General features: G+C 34.2%; 2 protein-coding genes across 3 annotated transcripts; one reads left to right on the forward strand and one right to left on the reverse strand.

Moving 5' to 3' along the window:
- Positions 1-1,217: 1,217 nt before the first annotated feature.
- LOC115874900 (receptor-mediated endocytosis protein 6 homolog) lies at positions 1,218-18,079 on the reverse strand. Of its 2 annotated transcripts, none has more exons than XM_030890206.1 (13): positions 17,885-18,079; positions 17,410-17,673; positions 17,116-17,354; positions 13,625-13,792; positions 11,481-11,676; positions 9,272-9,983; positions 6,859-7,338; positions 6,097-6,406; positions 5,593-5,976; positions 4,580-4,927; positions 2,784-3,075; positions 2,430-2,683; positions 1,218-2,209 (listed from the first exon to the last, which is right to left on the reverse strand). In XM_030890206.1, exons 2-13 carry the CDS (start codon positions 17,659-17,661, stop codon positions 1,474-1,476), a joined length of 4,371 nt encoding a protein of 1,456 aa, XP_030746066.1. In that variant the 5' UTR covers positions 17,662-17,673; positions 17,885-18,079; the 3' UTR covers positions 1,218-1,473. The 2 variants fall into 2 exon arrangements, with proteins under 2 accessions (XP_030746066.1, XP_030746060.1); XM_030890200.1 differs by having other exon boundaries at positions 4,580-4,933.
- An 84-nt stretch (positions 18,080-18,163) lies between these two features.
- LOC115874911 lies at positions 18,164-19,383 on the forward strand. The gene has a single exon (XM_030890209.1). The coding sequence runs from the start codon at positions 18,306-18,308 to the stop codon at positions 19,101-19,103; it is 798 nt and encodes a 265-aa protein (XP_030746069.1). The 5' UTR covers positions 18,164-18,305; the 3' UTR covers positions 19,104-19,383.
- The last annotated feature ends 1,085 nt before the right edge of the window (positions 19,384-20,468 follow it).

Raw genomic sequence — 20,468 nt, forward strand, 5'->3', positions numbered from 1 at the left:
TTATAATATCAGTGTCCAAAGGTAAAGTGTCCCAAAAGGCTACTTTTGAAATGTAGACTAAAGTATTCCCTATAATTTATGAATAATTAATTTTTGATCCCCAATGACTGAACTATATATCTAGTTATGTCCAAAATCTTCGTTTTTTCTACCTTTTGAGCAAGATATTAAACTTTGCTAAGTCAAGGTTTATAATATCAGTGTCCAAAGGTAAAGTGTCCCAAAAGGCTACTTTTGAAATGTAGACTAAAGTATTCCCTATAATTTATGAATAATTAATTTTTGATCCCCAATGACTGAACTATACATCTAGTTATGTCCAAAATCTTCGTTTTTTCTACCTTTTGAGCAAGATATTAAACTTTGCTAAGTCAAGGTTTATAATATCAGTGTCCAAAGGTAAAGTGTCCCAAAAGGCTACTTTTGAAATGTAGACTAAAGTATTCCCCTTCCTTGGCGTCTAAATCCATTAAAGACATACCAAAACGTATTCTTGATGTCTTTGAATGGGTCTTCAGTAGTCTGATAACTCAAACTTTAGCTCAGAACAAAGAAAAGTCAGAAGAAAACAAGAGTAGATTTAGATAGATAGATAGATAGATAAGAAAAGGAAGGATATCTCACCGAAAACAAGTTGAAACAAAGTGAGCATCCAGCTAGGGTACCTCGGGCTTGCCACACCCGTACTCACAAGATATGAGCCCCTGAGGAGTAACTGTTAAATGATTGAATAGTTATTTTAGCCAGTCATTTAGCTAATACAATACATGATCGACGTAGTGTAATCCAGAGTCAGCGTAATGTAATCCATGCTGATCCCTTGCTGTGTAAAAGAGTAAGGAACCATTATCGACCTAGAGTTTCTGAGAATGATTCTGCGAACTTTTGGTGTTCTGGCGATGTTCTGAGCTCTGAGAGCTTCCTGAGCTGGCGACCATGAACTTTCTCTCAAATACATGAGAGCGAACATGGTCGCGAGTTTATCTCAAAACAAATATTTAAATATAGACCCTTAGAACTTAGAACTGAAAACAAATTTTTATGGTCTTAACTATTTGGAAACGTCATTCTTCAAGACAAAATCTAACTTTTAGGTAACTTCAATGACATAAACAAGGCTCTCAGTGTCTTATAAAACTTAACAGGCCTGATAAACTATTCAAACATTTCCCAGGAAAACCCCCAATAACATACACACATCAATAATATTTATTTATTTAAAATATAATTATATAAAGGCTCTCTAAAACTAACGAGTGAATAGAAACATAAAACAGGGCGGCCTCGAAAGACCCAGGGTATTCCTCCGTCAGTCCATGTAATCCATCCACGGTTACGTGCAATCCATAGTCACGAGTAATCCATGGCCACGTGTAATCCATGATCGGCGCGTAATCCATGGATGACACCGGACTAGCACAGGCGTAAAACCATCCGTTGCGGCCTCGAACGATCCGGGTAAATCCCCCGAAATCAGTCCGTGTAATCCATGGTCTTGATGTACTCGACCGCTGAGCAAAACTGCGTCCACCAATATTCCTCCTCCCCTAAAATCTGTCCCTGGAAACTGTTCACAAACTGGATAGTGGATAACAAGGCTCCGGGGTTGACCTGGATGATAACGTAGACTAGAACAGGCGTAAAATCATCCGCTGTTGCCGATCCTCTGTTCTGAGAGAGAGTGAGAAGGTCCATGATGCACCTGGCACACCTCAGAACGCACTGCAACTTGTCTTTCGGTGTTCGGGCAATATCCAAGGCTCTGAGAGCTTCCTGAGCCGGCAACCACGGACTTTCTCTCAGGTACGTCTTGGGAATGAGCAGATCTTTGTGGTCGGGCGTTATGATTCTGGAAAGGTTGCTAATATGCTCTCTAAGCACTCTATCCCTGTCTCTATCGCCGTCTCCGTTGGGATAGAGAGCGTTTGAGTATACTCTGCCCATGATGTTTCTTTCCAGGACCGATTTGATCAAAGCGCCTCGTTTTTGTAAGACGTGTTGCCAGTGGCGTCGTTCGTGTGCCAATGCATATAAGCGTTTGTAAAAGGTTTGTAGTGAGTCGAATTTTTCGTCTGCTAAGCTTAGTTGACGGAATTCTTCGCAGAAGACGGTTATGATTTGTTCTTGTTCTTCGACGAATTTTTGCACGCAATCTGTGGCAAAAAAAGTCTCGCATTGGCGCTTCTCGTTCAAGATTTGTTCGTGAAGCCTGAAAAAATAAAAGACGGATAGGGAGAATAAGCATTGACGTGGGCAAAAATTCTAATCATCGATTTCGATCTCCTTGATAATAACATAATAATTAGAGGAAAAAATTTAGAACTACCCCAAAACTTTCCTCCGAAAGGCTTTTTTGAGTACAATATGACTAATAGATTACCTCTATATCTCTAAGTAATACCAAAATTAACTAATATCACGGTACTCACGTGTTCAGGTACATTTCACAGAAGAGCAGCTCCTGTTTGGACACAATTAAATACTGAATGTAGGTGGAACGAAGCAGGACATCGTCGCGCATGCTCTGCAGCAACTTGAGACAGCTGACGTCATCCAGGAGGTTGACGCATCGCACCGCTTCGGACACGCGCGCCACCTGCGACCAGTCGCGCAACTTTCTCGCTTTACCCAGTTCTAACCTCAAAATCGTCTCCAGTTTTGCCTTAATACTTCGTGGATTGCGCTGTAAAACAGAATATACACATAGGAAATAGAAATGAATAAAATTTCGAGATATTTGATGACGTAAAAGCAAACATTTATTGATTTCTCTATATTTTTACCTTAATATACAGGGGAATTTCGGCTAAGTTCGCTAAAACCAATCGTAGCTTCTTTTTTATATCGCCCAGACTATTAGCTTCGCTATCCAGGTTTTCAGAAGTGGGATTCTTAGCCGGTTTCTTCATGGTGCCGTTCTCTTTAATGGGGCTGCTTTCTGCGAAGCCTTTTGGTCTGTATTTGGCCAAAATGTCATCGGAACAGTCTATACTACCCCGTTTAGCTAGTGCGCCTGTCAGATCTTCTTCCGTGCCTCTTAGGTCGTCCTGGTTTCGGAACGACCTCTTTTTGTACCTGAAATAACGTTTTAGAAGTGATACACTGCAAATCAGGGATGGGTAACTCGAAAACTTTCGAGTAAAAAACATTTTTTTTTACTTCGAGTTTAAAACATTTTTCAGAATCAATAGAAAATGTATAGTCGAAAAAAAAAAAGAAAAAATGTCATGTTTCTTGGTTTTATTAAGTTTTATACGTTTCTTAAGGTTTTTAACAGAGATAAGCAGGTAAAAAACTATTTTTTTGCGTGTAAATTATGAAAAGAAAACTGTTAATTGTAATGACCTTTGTAAGAAAGACATTTCAATTTATTCCACTATACAGGGTGAGTCTTAAATAAGTGCAAATATTTTTAGGGCTGATAAAGCCAAATTTTTTCAAATAAGTCCAAAATAAATTAGTTATTTTACTTAGAAAATTAAAAAAAAAACAAATTTTGGTTTAAATTTTAAGAACCACTGGATCTTTTCTGTTTTTTTTTCTCGTAAATTTAATCTACCACCTATGTTGCCATATTATCAAGAAATTATGTTTTTTTAACTAAAATCGAAAAACATTTCCAAAAAATTTCAAATTTTCAAAAAAAACTTTTCGCGAGAAAAACTTCATAAGCGTGTTTCTAGGGTCGAAATTCGAAATATACTACCCCTAAAAATATTCGCACTTATTTAAGACTCCCCCTGTATATTTTTTTATTTTGTGTAGAAATTGAAATTTAGACAGAAACAATAGAAAGAAAAAGAAATGCCATTTATCTTGTTTTTAATAAGTATTAAACGTTATTAGGTTTTTTACATTTTTTACAGGGATGGGCAGGTAAAAAAGCTCTGTTATTTGTTAACGACGTTTGTAAAAAAAAATGTTTCAATCCACTATATATTTTTATTTTGTGTAAAATTGAAATTAAGTTAGAAACAATAGAAAATATACCATACAACCGAAAAAAAAACGGCGTCAAAGGTGCCTGGGGAATGACAATCGATAATAATTTTAGCGAGGTCAAGCTCTAACCGTCATTTACTTGGCCTGTACTCTTCTTTATTTTTTAATGGCGCTTGCTGCCAGTTAGCCTTAAGAAGATTGTAATTTATTTTTAAGTTGAGTAGAAACGATTTTTAAATGGTGTAGTTTAAAATTCGAGAATTTTTTTTAAGATTTATACGATTTTTAACGTTTTTTTTTATATTTTTTTACAAGGACGGGCAGATAAAAAACCTCAGCGTAAAAAACTAGTTTTTTATATGTAAAAAACTAGATTTAGATTAGTAATTCTAGACCAGTATTAGTAAAGCTTTTTTAAAAAAATATATAATTTTTTTACTAGGTTTTTTGTATTTTGTGAAGAAATTGAAATTTTCACAGAAAATGTTAATTGAAAAGGGAGAGAAATGTAATTTTTCTTCTTTTTATATTAAGTTTTATACGTTTTTTTAGAATTTTTAATTTTTTTCAGGGACGGGTAGGTAAAAAACATTTCTACGTGTAAAATACGTGTAATAAAACGACAATTAAAGCTTACCTAAACCCGTTCTTCAATTTCCCGAAGAACCCTCCCCTCTTCGTACGAGATTCATCGTCCAACCCTTTGTCCACGCTCATATCGAAGCTAATACTCTTCGGTATAGCCCCGGTCGACGCAGAAGGCTTCAAAGTCCTCGCCGTTACAGTACTGCTCTTCTTAATCGCCCCCGCAGGATGCCCTAGGTTATTTACACTCAAAACCGAAGATAGTTCGCTGGTACTTTCTGAAGGAGTTAGTGTTACGTTGAGGGAACTGCCAGAACTATTGAGCCAAGGCTTGGTGTCCCATTGGTCGGAATTTTCCGTGGCTGAAGCCTTATTTTCGAAGCTGTTGCTGGAACTCCCACTAGAACTGAATTAGTAAGAAAAAAGAATCTTAGACTGTGTAATAACTAGATACAGTTCCGTTAGAGTGCGTATTGTGGTCAACATAACTTTATGACGTCAGATTTGGGCAAAAATTACAGTACAGGATTTTATAATGTTCAATCCTCATGAAAAATTTAAAATAAATTATAGAAAACTCTGTCATTCAACTAATATCTCTTGTTATAGAGTTCAGTCTCTATATACAAAGAGTACCAACCATTTAAACTTTCAGAAATCCCGCCAGAACTGGAACAGTAAAAAAATACCTTAGACTATGTAACATCTAGCTACAGTTCCGCTCGTCTGCGAGTTGTAGCCAACATAAATTTATGACGTCAATTTTGGGCAAAATAAGAGAGTATAGAATTTATGAAGTTCGATCTTTACAAAAAAAATTAAAACAGATTATTTAAAAAATTAAAAAATAACGCAACCTGTGAGTACAGATGCTTCCAAAGAACAATTATTATTTAAATTTTTCGATCTGTTGCTGAAATTCTCGCTAAAACTAAATTTATAAGAAAAAAAAGCCTTAGACTATGTGTCAACTAGATACAGTTTCATTAGTTAACGTGTTGTAACCAACACAAATTTATGACGCATTTCAGGGTAAAATTCACACAAAACCTCCCCTGTACTTACCTAGAGTTCAGGCTGCAATTACTCAGCAAAATTTCAGTGGGTCTATCACCATACTTCTTTCCAATATTATTCTGAGTTTTAGAATAATGAGAATCCCCGTCTGTATCCCGATGATTCGTCTTGGGACTCAAACCACTTGGTCCCGGACCACTTCCGTCATTTGTTTTCGAGGTTAGGGTCATTTTAGAACCAAAAAGACCTCTGGTGGTGGTTTTGTAAACTGTGTTGGCGTTATTATCGGTTTCTGTACAAATTTTACCATTCGGGCGATTGTCGGGTCGTTTGAACTCTTGAAAGGTGACGTAGTTGTGGTTGACAGAGACAAAATTCGTTTCTGGTGATTTGTAGTGGGCTGTGCTTATGCCATAACTTGGACTATTGAGACTACAAAAATAAAATTATATTGATTACAAATACTTTATATTAAAAGAGTTAAAAACGTTGTCATAGAAAAAAAATGCACACGAATTTAAAAAAAGAGAAATACGAAAACGAGTAACTTACCTGACAGCTACGTAACTGGTGGTGTTAACCGCCACATTGGCAACGTAGCTTTGTCCCGCCCCAACGCCGCTGCCTCCGCCTCCAGCTGCGCCGAACGTGCTGGAACAGGAACTGAGCCTGCGCGCGCTTGCCGCTTCGTCGGTTTCCGATCGGGTGTCGTCGGAACGGGCGACGCTGTTCGTGTCGTCCGACTGCGCGACGCTGGCTGCGTCGTCGTTGTCCTCTATGAGGCGCTCGGTGTCCGAGGCGGCAACATCGGTGGACCAGGCTCCTTCACTTTGGGTTTCGGAGATGTCCAGGACGTTTTCGGCTGTAAATATTAGGAGCATTATGGACAACCCAAGTTTTTAAGTCATCTCGAAGAGGCGAAGCATATATAAAAAAAGAGCTTCTTACGTTGAGTGGTTTGAGCAGGATCGTGATTAATCAGTGAGTCACTTAAGGATTTTATATATTAGTATAGATCTTGAAATCGGCAAATTAAAAAACGAAAATAGCCAAAGAATGAAAAGAAAAACAGTAATCAGCTGACAAACAGTCTTAATAGGAAAGTTAATCACCGTTCCGAATACAGTTGACTAACGATTACAATTCCCGTTGGAACGCAAAAGTTATAATTCGCTTAACAATTCTCTCGTTGTTGGAATGCATTTTCTCTACTGCGCATAAGCGTTGTTGGAACAAACCTATTATATCCCTCAAAAAAAACAGGAAGGCCAAAAAAAAACCCTAATTTTAAAATTTAAAAAAAACCGTACTCACCCAGTGGTACTTCTCTTATAGCCTGATCCACCAGATGCAAATGATGCCTCTCAGCCCTGGATTCATTCGCATCCACCGTCTCCGTATCCGAACTCAAAACATCTGTACTCCAAGTCTCCGAAATGATCGAAATCGTCTCATCTCCCTCTATCAGCTTCTTGATCTCGAACTTGCAAAATTTATCGTCAATCTCCGATCTGATCTGCCTAGAAATATTTTGTTGATTCGGCTGATTAGTAACATTTTCCTGTCTGTTTTCTGCATTGACTCGTTCTTCGTTTTCATTTACTTGACTGCTTGGTGTGTCTCTTCCACTGATATTTGGTGTTCCACGGCCTGAAACGTTTGCTGATACCATGTCGGAGAGGTTATCGTTTTGGTCGTCTTCTTCGTTTTCCAGCTCTAGACTACTGGCGACTGAATGGTTGCTGGCTGCCTCGGAAATTGCTTCTAAATTATCGGAACTTTCATCGATAAACCCTAAAGAAATAGAGTAATGTGTATATGTATAAGTCATATGTATTGTAAGTGTAATTGTATATGTCACCGTAAAAGTTGGAAATCAGTGATTGTTAACAATTACTAGTAAAAGCTCGCAAGTAAAAGTTCAACAGCTATTTTTGAAACCAACTTTTACTAGTGAATCACAGCATTCCCTGGACGATGGCAGTGAGCAGTGAGTTTGAAAGATTCAGTTAGCGCGGTTGCCACATGTTGTAAAATATATGGATAAATAAGGATAAGTTGAATAATAGGCAATACATATAAGGATAACATTAAATTGGGCTAAACGTTGACAACGTTGACAGACATCTGGCGTAAATTCGCTTTGTTTGTTGTGGTTATGTATAATTATTGTTTTGTTATCGTTGTAAAAAGTGCTGTACGGTATTTTCCCTACGGAAGAAATTCTCTGTGAAAAATTAAGGTAAACCAGGCACTCGCAAAAATGTAACAGTGCTTGTTTTTCATTTTTGCAATATAATGAAGTCATAGCAAAAGGAACCTGGTGACTATGAACTTATTAAACGTTTTGATATGCTTGAAGTAGCAGGTTTGAAGAAACGAATAACTCCCGGTCGAAGAAAATTCGGGCATACCTTTATTTTGTCCACGATGAAGAACTTTATTAAAAAACCTTGTACCAATAAGTAATCTTATGTTTATAAATGGTTTTTTTAATTCTTTTGTACGCTCTAAAACGTTTAAAACTATTGCTTTTAATATTTAGAAGGATATGTCGTTATTTTCTATAATTTTTAATAAATATACTAAAAAAGTAAATTGTAATTTTAAGATATGTGGATCAGCTTGAATATTGAAGTGATCCAATATTCTTAAAAGTTTTATTTGTTCTAACTTTCACCAACATTCTTCCTCTCCACACTCGTCCTGTACAGTAGAATAAATTTTACTGGCGACCTTTAGTAAATGTTACTTTCACTAGTGAATGTTAGGAATTACTAGGAAAAGTCGACAAACCTCTTTAAAATACCACATTCACTGGTCCAATGCGTAATTGTTAGCATTTCCTAGTGAATGTTAACAATCACTGAAATTTCGACTTTCACTGTAACATATACACCCTATTTCGAGATCATAGGTTAGGAATCTGACCTTTTTTGGCGGTCTCTTACAATTTTTCTCAAAAATCAACATTTTTAATGTTTTCTTACATAATATGTAGACTGTTTCACTGTTACGTCATCATTATTTGTCAAATATGAGTTTTAGGATGTGTCTGAGATCAGTTCATATTGTTTAGAAAATTTTAAATACGTTCCTATATTATTGATTGAGCGAGTTCATTTGATTTGAGGTTATAATTTTATTGACGGACATCGATTAATGTTAAAATTAAAATTTGATTGTTGCTGTAAAACAAAATTCTAATTTTTATTGCAAAAATGCCTCAAAGATTTAACCAAAATGAACAACACCTCATTGCTAAGCTTATAAATGATTTTACTCGAGAAAGAGACGCTGGTAGAACACTCTTGCCAGTGGACGCCGTATATGAAGTAAGTACAATGCAAAGGTGTGAGATTTATGAAAAAAAAGTCCTTTGCCTCGGGTACAGATACCGACACGTTTTGGAAATAGCTCAAAATGAAACAAAATTGAACGAGTCAAAACGAAACGCTAAAAAAATTCCCCACGCCCTCACGAGTAGTTTTCAGGCGCTTTTAAGAATCGAAAGTAGGTCGAGGCAAACCGAAGTGGATCAAGACAACTGGATATAAATCAAAATGCGACATAGTTGGGCAACGGAACGCGACTTTGACCTGTTTCGAAGAGTTCTCCGCATAGTTGTTACCTGTTTTACGCTATAAAGCTTAAACTGAGAAAAATCAATCAATGTCTAAATAAAAACGGTAAGAAACCGCCAAAAAAATCACATTCATATAATTACCAAAATTCGCTTTCAGAGATGGATTTTCTTTGGGATTTTCCGGTCCATCAAAAACTCCACTGTCATTTTTAATTGGGACACTCAAATCTATAACTTTTTCTTCAGGTAACAAGCCGATCGGTTCAAAAATAACACCGTCGATCGGAAATATAATCACCGTAGTTGTATCGATCTTTTTATCATCCTCTGACAACCTTCTAGAATGATGATTTTTCGAAGACAACGAAAAAAACGCTTTTTTACCATCACTATTAGTCCTGTGCGTTTTCGGTGAATTATCGGTTGAAGAAAGAATGGTTAAAGAAGACAGATACTCTTCAACGGATTCACTCAAGCTGGCATTACTTTTTGATTGAACTTTTTGAAGGAAACACACCCAATTATTTAGTTCTTCCTCAGTAAATAACATGATATCCCTCGAAATTTTCGGACTGACATCTACCGGAGCTTCCAGGCAATCCATATCTGTCAAAATTATTTCGATAAAATTCGAAATTCCTTCTTTATCGACTGTGGCGAATATATCAGCGTGTTTCGGGTCGATTCCTTCGAACTTGTACAAAGCTAGAATTTGTAGAAGTTTCACCACTTGAGTAAGGTTATGTCTGGTGATTTCGGTTAGTTTCGAGTTGATCATTCCGTATTCTTCGGGTTTTACAATCACTGGGCACAGGAAAAAGGTAAAAATTAAGTCTGAAATAATCGCGTTGGCCTAGAACAAAAACATAACCTTTAAAAAGCATTCTATTATAACTTTGAATAAAAAGATTAAGGACGGAGCATATAAAAAATCTTATGATCGACCTAAATTCCGATTTATCAGTTGTAGTTCTAATTTTATTCAAAACGTGTAAAAACATGATGTAGGGTGGAGTCAATAATTTGTTGTTTTATTTTATGTTGTCAATAAGTGTTGGTAGTTATTAAAATTGTTATAAAAATATACAATTCTAATAAAAATAGATAAGTTATAATAATTATTTATTAACACAAACATCCGATAGGCTACCGAAGCAGGTAAGTCAAATTGACGTATCTAAATTCTTTGAAAAGTAGTAAATAAAAGCAAATTCCCGGGGGGAATCCCCCCTAGCACTTGGCTTGGCCTAAGAAGCATCTCACTCATCGTCTTGTCCCTGACTATAGTGTCGTGGCCAGGGAATTGCACCAAGACATATAACGATACCGGGCGGGGCTATGGACAGCCTCAACCTTGGGGCATCGGAGGGCATCCCATTGTATTTTACCCCTTACTTCTACATGCGGGGCTCTGTAGAAGTGGACCGACTGTCCCTAGCGACTCATGGGAACACTATGAGATCTGGTAATAATAGTAATAAAAACATCACCGGTGAAGCTGTGGGGAAACCCCCTAGCGACACTGGGAACAGTAACAATGAAAGTTCCAAGGGGCCAAACCCAAAGAGAACTACAGGAGAGGTGGCTGACACTTGCGTGAGACCATCCTCCGCAAGTGGCATACAAGCTACCACCTCCTCCAAGGGTCGGGAGCCTACCTCCTACCTCTAAACCCAACAGGCGACACAAGCTACCGTTTCGTCTACCCGGCCTGGGTCGTAGCTCCTCGACTGTGAAGGACACGGGTCTCCGTAGGAAGTCCTGGGACTGTATGATGAGTTATAACTCAAGAAAGGGGGACACAATAGATCTCTAAGGTCGCAGAGATTAACCCCCCTCCCACTTATTCTAAATTCTAAAATTCTAATCCCCACCCTAGGGTCCCTTGTTCGTCTACCTTGCATGGATACATGGATAGCATTATAAGCATTATACTCCTTCCTTAATCATTTTATTCAAAGTAATATAACTACAGAGCGATCAACAATAGTTGAAATATAGTTGGCAGTACAGGGTGTCCCATTTTAGTGTGTTTTGCAGGGTTTCTTGTTTAGGAGAAGAGATACAAAGATGTGGTTTTAACATCACTGCACTAATTTTTAATGAAATTAAAGATGCTAGAAATAGATTTGCTCTAGCACCCTTGGTTTCTGAAATACAGGGTGAATTTGAAAATGTTTGGTTTGGTTTGGTGTGTCCCGTAAAACTGTGTCCCGTAAAGTTTTTCACCACGTAGAATACAGTGGCGTAGCTAGTTTTTCACTGGGAGCCGATAAATATCCGAATTTCTTAAATTTTTGCTAACCAAACTATTTCAAGCACTGTTGGTGGCTCCGTATTACACTTTTACCTCTTTTGTACAGAAATTCTTTTCGATCATTTGGTATATATGACAGACTAACCATGCCAAAGCTTTGGGAAAACTATATACATTCTCTAGTAAAGACCTTACAAAAGTATTTGTGTAGTTTGCAAGCTTCAGAGCTACCTCGTTCCTGTATTGAACGGCATCTTTGTAAGATTCCATATTTACACCCTCTCTAAACCTGTATATAACGCAATCGAAAATAAAGTTTACAATAAAAATAGATTATAACAAATATAGAGAAATCAGTAAAAGTTGGGGTGCGCGTCATCAAAGACGCGGAAACTATTACCACAGATTAGGTATCCTATAAGTATACAGATAAAAATCTTGTCCCTAATTCGTGGTACGAAAATTGTTTTTTATGACGATGTGCAAACGAGTAAAATTTCCTGTGCGCAAAAATAAACTCGCGTAAAATAACAATAAATAGCGTAATAGAGAGATATCGCTAAACCTAATAGCGTGCATGGACGTTAATAAGGTCAGGTGTTATTTCCTTTACGTGAGGTGGTCTTAACTCTCTTCATTTATAGTTATCGGATCGGAAAGAATTCTGTTAGCGCGTCCGCTATATTTAAACTTAACCTAACTTTGAATTTAAAACTTTGAAATTGTTTTGTTTACTAGGTATTTTAAACTGAAGGGCTAAAGTGCTTATTTCCAGTGCTTTATTGTTCAACGTCTGCCAGTGGGTTTAGCGCAACAAGCAACAAATTCTCTTAGAAGGGCTAAGTCGTCATCTGTTGTAAACCTAAGCCTCTTTATAGGTTCCTTAATATTGGAAGAGGTGGAATCCATATTTTGGGCCATATTTATTTAATTAAAACTAATCCCAACTACTTAAATATCAAATTACCTAATAAAACTAAAGTAATAATTCAAAACAATTCAAACATAACCTAAAATAAAAGATCTCGCCGGCCGGCCCCGGTTGTCAAATACCCGCACATGCTCATTTAAGCAATTTTTAAACGTTATTTAGAAATAGCGCTTGGTGTAATTGATCCGCAAATTACGTCAGGCGGTAACGTTATTAGCGGGTGTTGCGTTAAAAATTGAGTCGCGCATATCGTAACCATGATAAGGTACGCGTAAATACTGCATGACGCTATTCGGTTTTCCGATATCTCTCTAATAACTGTGTCGGTCAGGGTGCAGCCACACTATCCTAAAAACGGCGTATCGGCGTAACGGCGTAACGACCTTGAATCGATTTCGAGTAATTCTATTGGCTGAAATTTTTGACAGATGAATTTGACAGATAAAATTTCTGACAGATGAATGTTTCAGCCAATAGAATTACTGGAAATTGATTCAAGGTCGTTACGCCGTTACGCCGATACGCCGTTTTTAGGATAGTGTGGCTGCACCCTCAGGCGCTGTGCACAATTTTAGAGGCCATAAGTGGGCGTGCCATATGCGCAAACTAGTGCCCGATTCCGAAAATTGGTACCACGAAAAACAATAAAGAAAAAACAAAATATATAATCTGTATAATCTGTGCTATTACCAAATTAAATTTCTAATAAACAAAAATTCGCTTGAAACTTTGAGAACACTTTTTTCTTTTTCTTATGATCTCATATCCTGGTTATTGGCTATTATCCTTAACCTAATATTTATCATTTTCAATTTTTATGAGAGTTTTCTTTTATAAATTTGGAATTAAATCTAAGTTTTGTTTAGTTAAAACTGAGATTTTCATTGCCATAAAATGCCAATGAAGGATTTTCACGAGATCTTTTTTCTATTAAACAGCATTAGAGAGATAAAAATTGACATTGTTGCTTAAGTTTTGGGGTTTTTATCGAAAATACATACAGGGTCGCTTTTATGTATGGAAACGGTCGATTATTAGGTAAAATATACAAGGTACCGCACAAAGTTTGATTTATAATCATATCCAAAGTAACAATGTAGATATAAAATAAAAAATATTTGTATATACGCATTGTGTCTAAAATTCAAGTGAAAAATCTGTGACAATATTACGATATTTTTTTGACACTGCTCGTCAAAAGTCAAAGTATAAAATGTAACCGTGGCAACACTGCGTCGCGCGTTCGTCAAATATTTTGATGACGTATACCGCCAACTTTTATTAATTTTTCTTATAGTAAATATACCTCCCCATTGTTTGATCATGATCAACATCTAGATAATGATCGGCAAAAGATACCAGTTCCAAAATGGGCATCTCCAGGGCCGCGTTTAAGAAAAATTTAGCCGGCTGGTAGATTTCGTGAAACATAAAATACAAACGCCTGAACGAACATGTTTTTTGTTGAATTAACCTACAAAAAAAAACATTTGTATACATGTTTATTCACGCTGTTGGACGTGAAGTATTGTTGTGGTATTGTAGCCAAACGATTAGATTTTTAAAAATTTTCAGTGATACGGTCGTTAAAGGACTACTAGAGCTACAATTTAAAAAAAATCGAAAGATACAGAGTGTCCCAAATAAAAAATATCAAAGTTGTATTTTTTTTAATGGAACACCCTGTATATTTTTACATTTTTAGTTTCTACGAGTAAAATAAAGGTAAATTTGATTAAGGTTTACCGCACTTTAATCTTACCGTTATTAATAATTTTAAAGCTTTGTTTCTCTAGGTGTTTTAAAGTTTTTAAAACCAAATACGCACAAAAGTTTTTCTATTTACCAAATATTGAGTTACAATAATAAAACTAAAATATCACGTTATACAGGGTATCTAAAAATTAATTTTAAATAATTGCCTACTAGCTTTAAGTGGCGATAACTTGTTTATCTTAAACGGAACACCTTGTATATTTTGCAATATACAGGATTGTTCACCACATACGACACGGAGTATTGTAGCTAAACGATTATATTTTTACAAATTTCAAGTTTTGGGTTCGATGTAGGACTATTAGAGGTACAATTTAAAAATAATTTTACAAGATACAGAGTATCCCAAATAAGTAAAAAATATCAAAGTTGTATTTTTTTAAATGGAACACCCTGTATATTATTACATTTTTAGTTTCTACGATTAAAATAAAGGTAAATTTGATTAAGGTTTATTATACTTAAACCTTACCGTTTTTGAAATATTTTCAATTTTGTGATATTGCAGTAAAAATTTTAAGGCTTCATTTCTCCAAGGGTATCAAAGTTTTTAATACTAAATATTTACTGAAGTTTATTTATTGATCAGTTATTGTGTTGCAATAATAAAAATAATACTACCTTATACAGAGTGTCTAAAAATTTATTTTAAATAATTTCTAGCTTTAAACGCCAATAACTTCTTTAATTTAAATGGAATGCCCTGTATATTTTAAGAGAATCAGATGCACAATTTAATTGTCTATCAAAGTGTATTATACCATTTTTTACCTATCCCTACAAGTTTTCGTAGAAAATGCATTTTCTTATAATTTAGACCTCATTTATCGATATACTCATGGAATATTGACATTTGAGATTGTTTTTAAAGCAACAAATGTACAAAATGTACAGGCTAGTAATATTATCGTTTTTAGCAAAACGATAATATTACGAGCCCATTTGTATGCAAAAAGAAAACTATTTAAATCTTTATAAAAGAGTATACCATTAATTAAATATAACACCATTATTTCAGCCCATATACTAATTAATTACATACTTAATTGTGTTCGTTAATAAATTATTCTAAATAAATGTGAATTTGAGTCAGAAATCAATATAATAATAAGTTATCACAATTAAAGTCTCTGTTGTTATAAATAAGCATTTATTAAAAAATGAAATATAATTTTTAAGGTGTTACTTTTTATCACACTATCTAATACCCATACAAAATTCAGTTTTTTTAGTATTTGGAGCAATTATTATTAATCAACGCAAACAGTCAGTTCATGTAGTTTGAATACTGGAATCATATTAATTGGTCCTCTTTAACAAATATTTAAACAGTTTTTTTTAATTTTTTTAATGAAATAAACGAATTATATCGACAATATTAGCATCTGTACTCTTTAAAAATTTGGTACATCTTTAAAAACAATCTCAAATGTCAATATTCCATGGGTATATTGATAAATGAGGTCTAAATTATAAGAAAATGCATTTTCTACGAAAACTTAAGGGATAGGTAAAAAATGGTATACCACAATTTGATAGACAATTAAATTGTGCATCTGATTCTCCTAAAATATACAGGGCGTTCCATTTAAATTAAACAAGTTATTGCCGTTTGAAGCTAATAATTATTTAAAATAAATTTTTAGACACTCTGTATGAGGTAGTATTATTTTTATTATTGCAACACAATAACTGATCAATAAATAAACTTCAGTAAATATTTAGTATTAAAAACTTTGATACCCTTGGAGAAATGAAGCCTTGAAATGTTTACTGCAATTTCACAAAATTGAAAATATTTCAAAAACGGTAAGGTTTAAGTATCATAAACCTTAATCAAATTTATCTTTATTTTAATCGTAGAAACTAAAAATGTAATAATATACAGGGTGTTCCATTTAAAAAATACAACTTAAGATATTTTTTACTTATTTGGGACACTCTGTATCATGTAAAATTATTTTTAAATTGTACCTCTAATAGTCCTTCATCGAACCCAAAACTTACAATTTGTAAAGATCTCATCGTTTAGCTACAATACTCCGTGTCGTATGTGGTGAACAACCCAGTATAGATGCAATATTTAATTATCTATAAAATTGTATTATACCATTTTTACCTATCTCTTCAAGTTTTTGTAGAAAATGTATATATTTTCTTATAATTCAGATCATATTTTTCAATATATCCATGGAATCTTGACATTTTAGTTTTTTTTAAACAAATAAACAATTTTTAAATGATATAATTTCATACACACATACAAAATTCAGTTTATTTAATATTTAGAACAATTATGAATCAAAGAAAATAATCAATCAATGAATGGTTGAGCTCTAATAATGAGATCATATTAATTGGTCCTCTTTTACAAATATTTAAAATTTCCTTTTATAAATAAAAATAAGCAAACAATATCAACAATAGAAGTATCTGTACTCTTTGAAAATAATCTAAAATTTCAACATTCCATGGGGTATATTAATAAATAATGATTAATAAAACTTGAATTATAAAAATATGCATTTTCTAGGAAAGCCTGAAGAGAAAAAATAAAATAATAAAAATAAATCTATAAATGGTGTAATACAATTTGACAGAACATTAAATTTTACATCTGTTGCACGCAAAATATACAGGGTGTTCTATTTAAATTAAACAAGTTATTGCAGTTTAAAACTAGTAATTATTTAGAGTAAATTTTTAGACACTCTGTACAAGGTAGTATTAATTTTATTATTGTAACACAATATTTAGTAAATAACAAAAAAGTCCTATGCATATCTATTCACTTTTAAAAACTATAATACGCCTAGAGAAGGATATACAGGGTGTTCCATTTAGAAAAATACAACTTTGATATTTTTTTATTTATTTGGGACAATCTGTACCTTTCAAAAATAATTTCTTCCTTACAGAAGAAGTCCTTAAACGACCACATCACTCTAAATTTCAAAATATCTAATCATTTGGCTACAATACTCTATAAAATAAATCTATTTTGTATCTCTTCTGACCTACCTTCTTGGGTTATCACTTTTAACGAGTTGCTGTTTAGCCAATTCCAACAGCAAAGAGAGCAGTAGTTTTGTGTCGTCAGCAAACAAACACCCACTATACAGTCCATTTAAAATACTTTGTAACAGTAACGAGTATTGTAAACTATCTTCAGCTAAACTTTCACCTGCAACAAGCGATTTAGCCAGCTGCTTAGGCTGAGATCTTAGCGTATGTAAGAGATTCGACATTTTTACAGCATTCTGCAAAACAAAATATGTTCAAATATGTAGAAAATAACAATTTTGAGGAACATACTGAAAATCCCAGGGTAGATTTAGCATCGACAAACTCCGAATTGTGAATAAAATCGAATTTCTGGTCACTTTCGAATAGGAAAAGCTTCTGTTTGTTGGTTAACCATGATGCTTTGATCACGGTGTGTGTTTTAGCTCTGACATCCTCGTTCAACTTCTGAATATCTAATTTCTCACATTTTATCAATAAATTCTCTTGCCTGAGCTTAACAGCAAATGCATATAGGTCGTACTCTTCTTCTTCATTCTTCATGTCTTTTTTTTACTTTAGAATAAAAAACAATACAATAGAAAATAACTGTATCATTTAAAAGTAATGACACACATGCACAAGAGACTGTATTTTATTTAACAGGACCTTTTAGGAGCTCAATTAAATGGTTCTGATGTACTAAAACAGCTATATCCGCTTTTAGAAACATGAAACAGTTGTAAACAAGGCCGTAATTGTATAATTTCCTTTAATATTTACTTACTCAGTGTCTGGTGACTCTGCAATAATTATTCGTCGACAACAGAATTATCTAAAATTTTCATCAAGTTGGCTTTATTTCTCATCCCTTTCCAACAAATTTCCTATGTACAATTCATTATCCACCTACTTTTTGATTGTTTAAAAAATTATCTGTGCAAAACACAAAAACAGAAGTTGACACATAAAATCGAATTGATTGACGTTTACATATTTTGACGTTAATGATAGTGACAAATATTTTTTTCTATTTTAATGTGATTTACTGGTTGCCTACCTTATATACAAAACAAATTAAAAATGCCATCGTAGGGGAAAAAAATACCAAAAACCATATCAAACAGAATATTTAAAAGAAGCCAGAAGAATCAGATAAATCTCCTGAGAAAGTGGTAGTGTCTAGATCTATATAAAATTTTTAAAAAATGTTTTCCAGAACCGTTGAATCGGGCGTCCAGGTATTTTCAAGAACAAAATCCCGAGGAACTACCATATCCGGTATAAATCCTCATTTCTTTGAAGATGGCGAGCCTCTGCCCGGTCAACTAATTGAACTTCTCGCTAGAGACCACGTAAACTATGTCTGCATTATGGTAGATCTCATTGTTCGAGCAATTCTACCACCGAAATACTACAACGAATTCAAGGGGGTCAAAGTGATTTTATTCGACACGAATTCGATGATTTGTGTGTTTATGGTGCGCCAGATATTAGAGAAGAAACTGGAACCGTTCAACCTACAAAGCGACGAGAAAAAAACAGTTGTAGAAGAAGCTTTGAAGAACTTGTCTGTTATAAAGTGTTATACACTGGAAGAGTTTGAAATTACGATCCGAAATTTCGAAGATACGCTGGACAAAGACGACCAAATCGGTCTAGTAATATTAGACGACGTTTTTACGCAGTATTGGTGTGCCCAGTTTTGTGGGGACGATCTGAGCTACGAAGAATATTGCTTAAAATATCTACGCTTGCTACACAACGCCATTAAAGATTCGAATGTAACAATGATCTATCACAGATCAGTTAATATGGAATTTAAGAAGTCTGGATTTAATATTTTGGCATACAGCATAGATGTAAGCCTTGAAGATGTTCCTGACTTCTATGATGGAATAACATATAATGGTATTTACTCTGCTGTGATTAAGAATCTTGAAAAAAACACTACAAAAAAAGCACAGTTTAGAATCAAGGATTGTCTTTTGTTATTTAATGTATGACTGAAAAAAAATGCTATCTATGATGCTATTTTTTTTGATTGTATGTTACAATCAGTATTGATGGTTGGTTAAAGTGGTGAATACGACTGCTTATCGAACTACAATTTCTTGGCAACATCTTTAAGATCTACGAAGCTGCAATCTCCAAAGAAACAATTCCTGGACAAACAAATTAAGAGTTTCAATATTTCCAATTGACTTTGGAAGTACTATACTTTAGTAGTTTTAACAAAAAATGAGTACTTGTTACTACTTGGATTCAAAATAAAATCTACAACAGTAAAAAGCATTTATTTATTAAGAAATAAGGTACAATATTTACATTACAAAGTTTTGCCATAAATAAAAATTCACAATCTAAATAATACTTTGCAATAGAGACTTACAACAACGAGGACCACATTTTGAAACGTCCTGTCTTTTTCTTTATTCATTTTTGGTACAACAGGACTCAAAGTTTACGTCACATTCACAACAAAAAAATTTGAGAAAATAACTATATATATTATTCTTTTTTTCTTCTAAATATAATAACGAAAATTTCAAAATTAAAACAGATTCAAAAATTGGACAGTCTTCAAGTATATTTTATTCTACAGAGCGGTCCAGTTTTCCACAGAATGTCAAAAATGACGTTATACTTAAAGCAGATTTTTCTGTCAACTGTTAAAAGTTTTCCTGGTTAAAAATGAATCGCCCTGTATATTTTTAATCTTCTCCTAAGTCGTTTTTATTTTTTATCAGGTCCAAAAGACACGTATTTATTTATTTAATAATAATTTACTATTATACAGTACTTACAGTATTATATAAGTTAGTTCTTTTCTTGGAACATCAAGATAAAATGGCTATAAACGCCATTTTGGGGACAATTGCAGTTATAACTGTATATTTATAAGGAAAAATAAAATCTCTTCGACGAGAGAATACGACGTATGACAGTGACAGTTGATATCTGTCATTTTTTGGGCGACTTCTGTCAAAGAAACATTTTACTCAGAGGTTTGTATACTATTTTTAGTTGGTATTCTGACGCGTTGTCTGAATTTAATCAATTCAAAATTATTATTTGGTCCTTCGAGCCGGATTAGATGCGATAGCAGCCTTTTTTCTTGGAAGTTTTCATTGCCAATGAAAACGTTCTATTGCCGGTCTTATGTATAGTAATTATAAAATTCAGTATCACAGGGTCCGGCGAGTTTTTCGGCAAAATGAATATTTTATAGTTTCCATTATTCCAAATAAATGTTTTCTGAAGCTCATTTTTTTAATGTAAAAATTACATAATGCTTTAGGACTATTCTTGAAAAGTGTTCGCTATTTTTTGTCGCACAGTCATTGGTTGACTCAAGATCTGCCAAATAA

The sequence above is a fragment of the Sitophilus oryzae genome, unplaced genomic scaffold, assembly GCF_002938485.1.
Source record: "Sitophilus oryzae breed Bouriz unplaced genomic scaffold, Soryzae_2.0 scaffold_1018_pilon_pilon, whole genome shotgun sequence".
Classification (NCBI taxonomy): domain Eukaryota; kingdom Metazoa; phylum Arthropoda; class Insecta; order Coleoptera; family Curculionidae; genus Sitophilus; species Sitophilus oryzae.

Coding starts and splice junctions, on each gene's coding strand:
- LOC115874900 (XM_030890200.1), bottom strand. CDS start 17,661: ATGAAGAATGAAGAAGAAGAGTACGACCTATATGCATTTGCTGTTAAG. Junction 13,793..17,115: donor AAAAGTGATAACCCAAGAAG/GTAGGTCAGAAG, acceptor TTTTTTTTGTAG/GTTAATTCAACAAAAAACAT. Junction 5,977..6,096: donor ACCAGTTACGTAGCTGTCAG/GTAAGTTACTCG, acceptor TTATTTTTGTAG/TCTCAATAGTCCAAGTTATG.
- LOC115874911 (XM_030890209.1), top strand. CDS start 18,306: ATGTTTTCCAGAACCGTTGAATCGGGCGTCCAGGTATTTTCAAGAACA.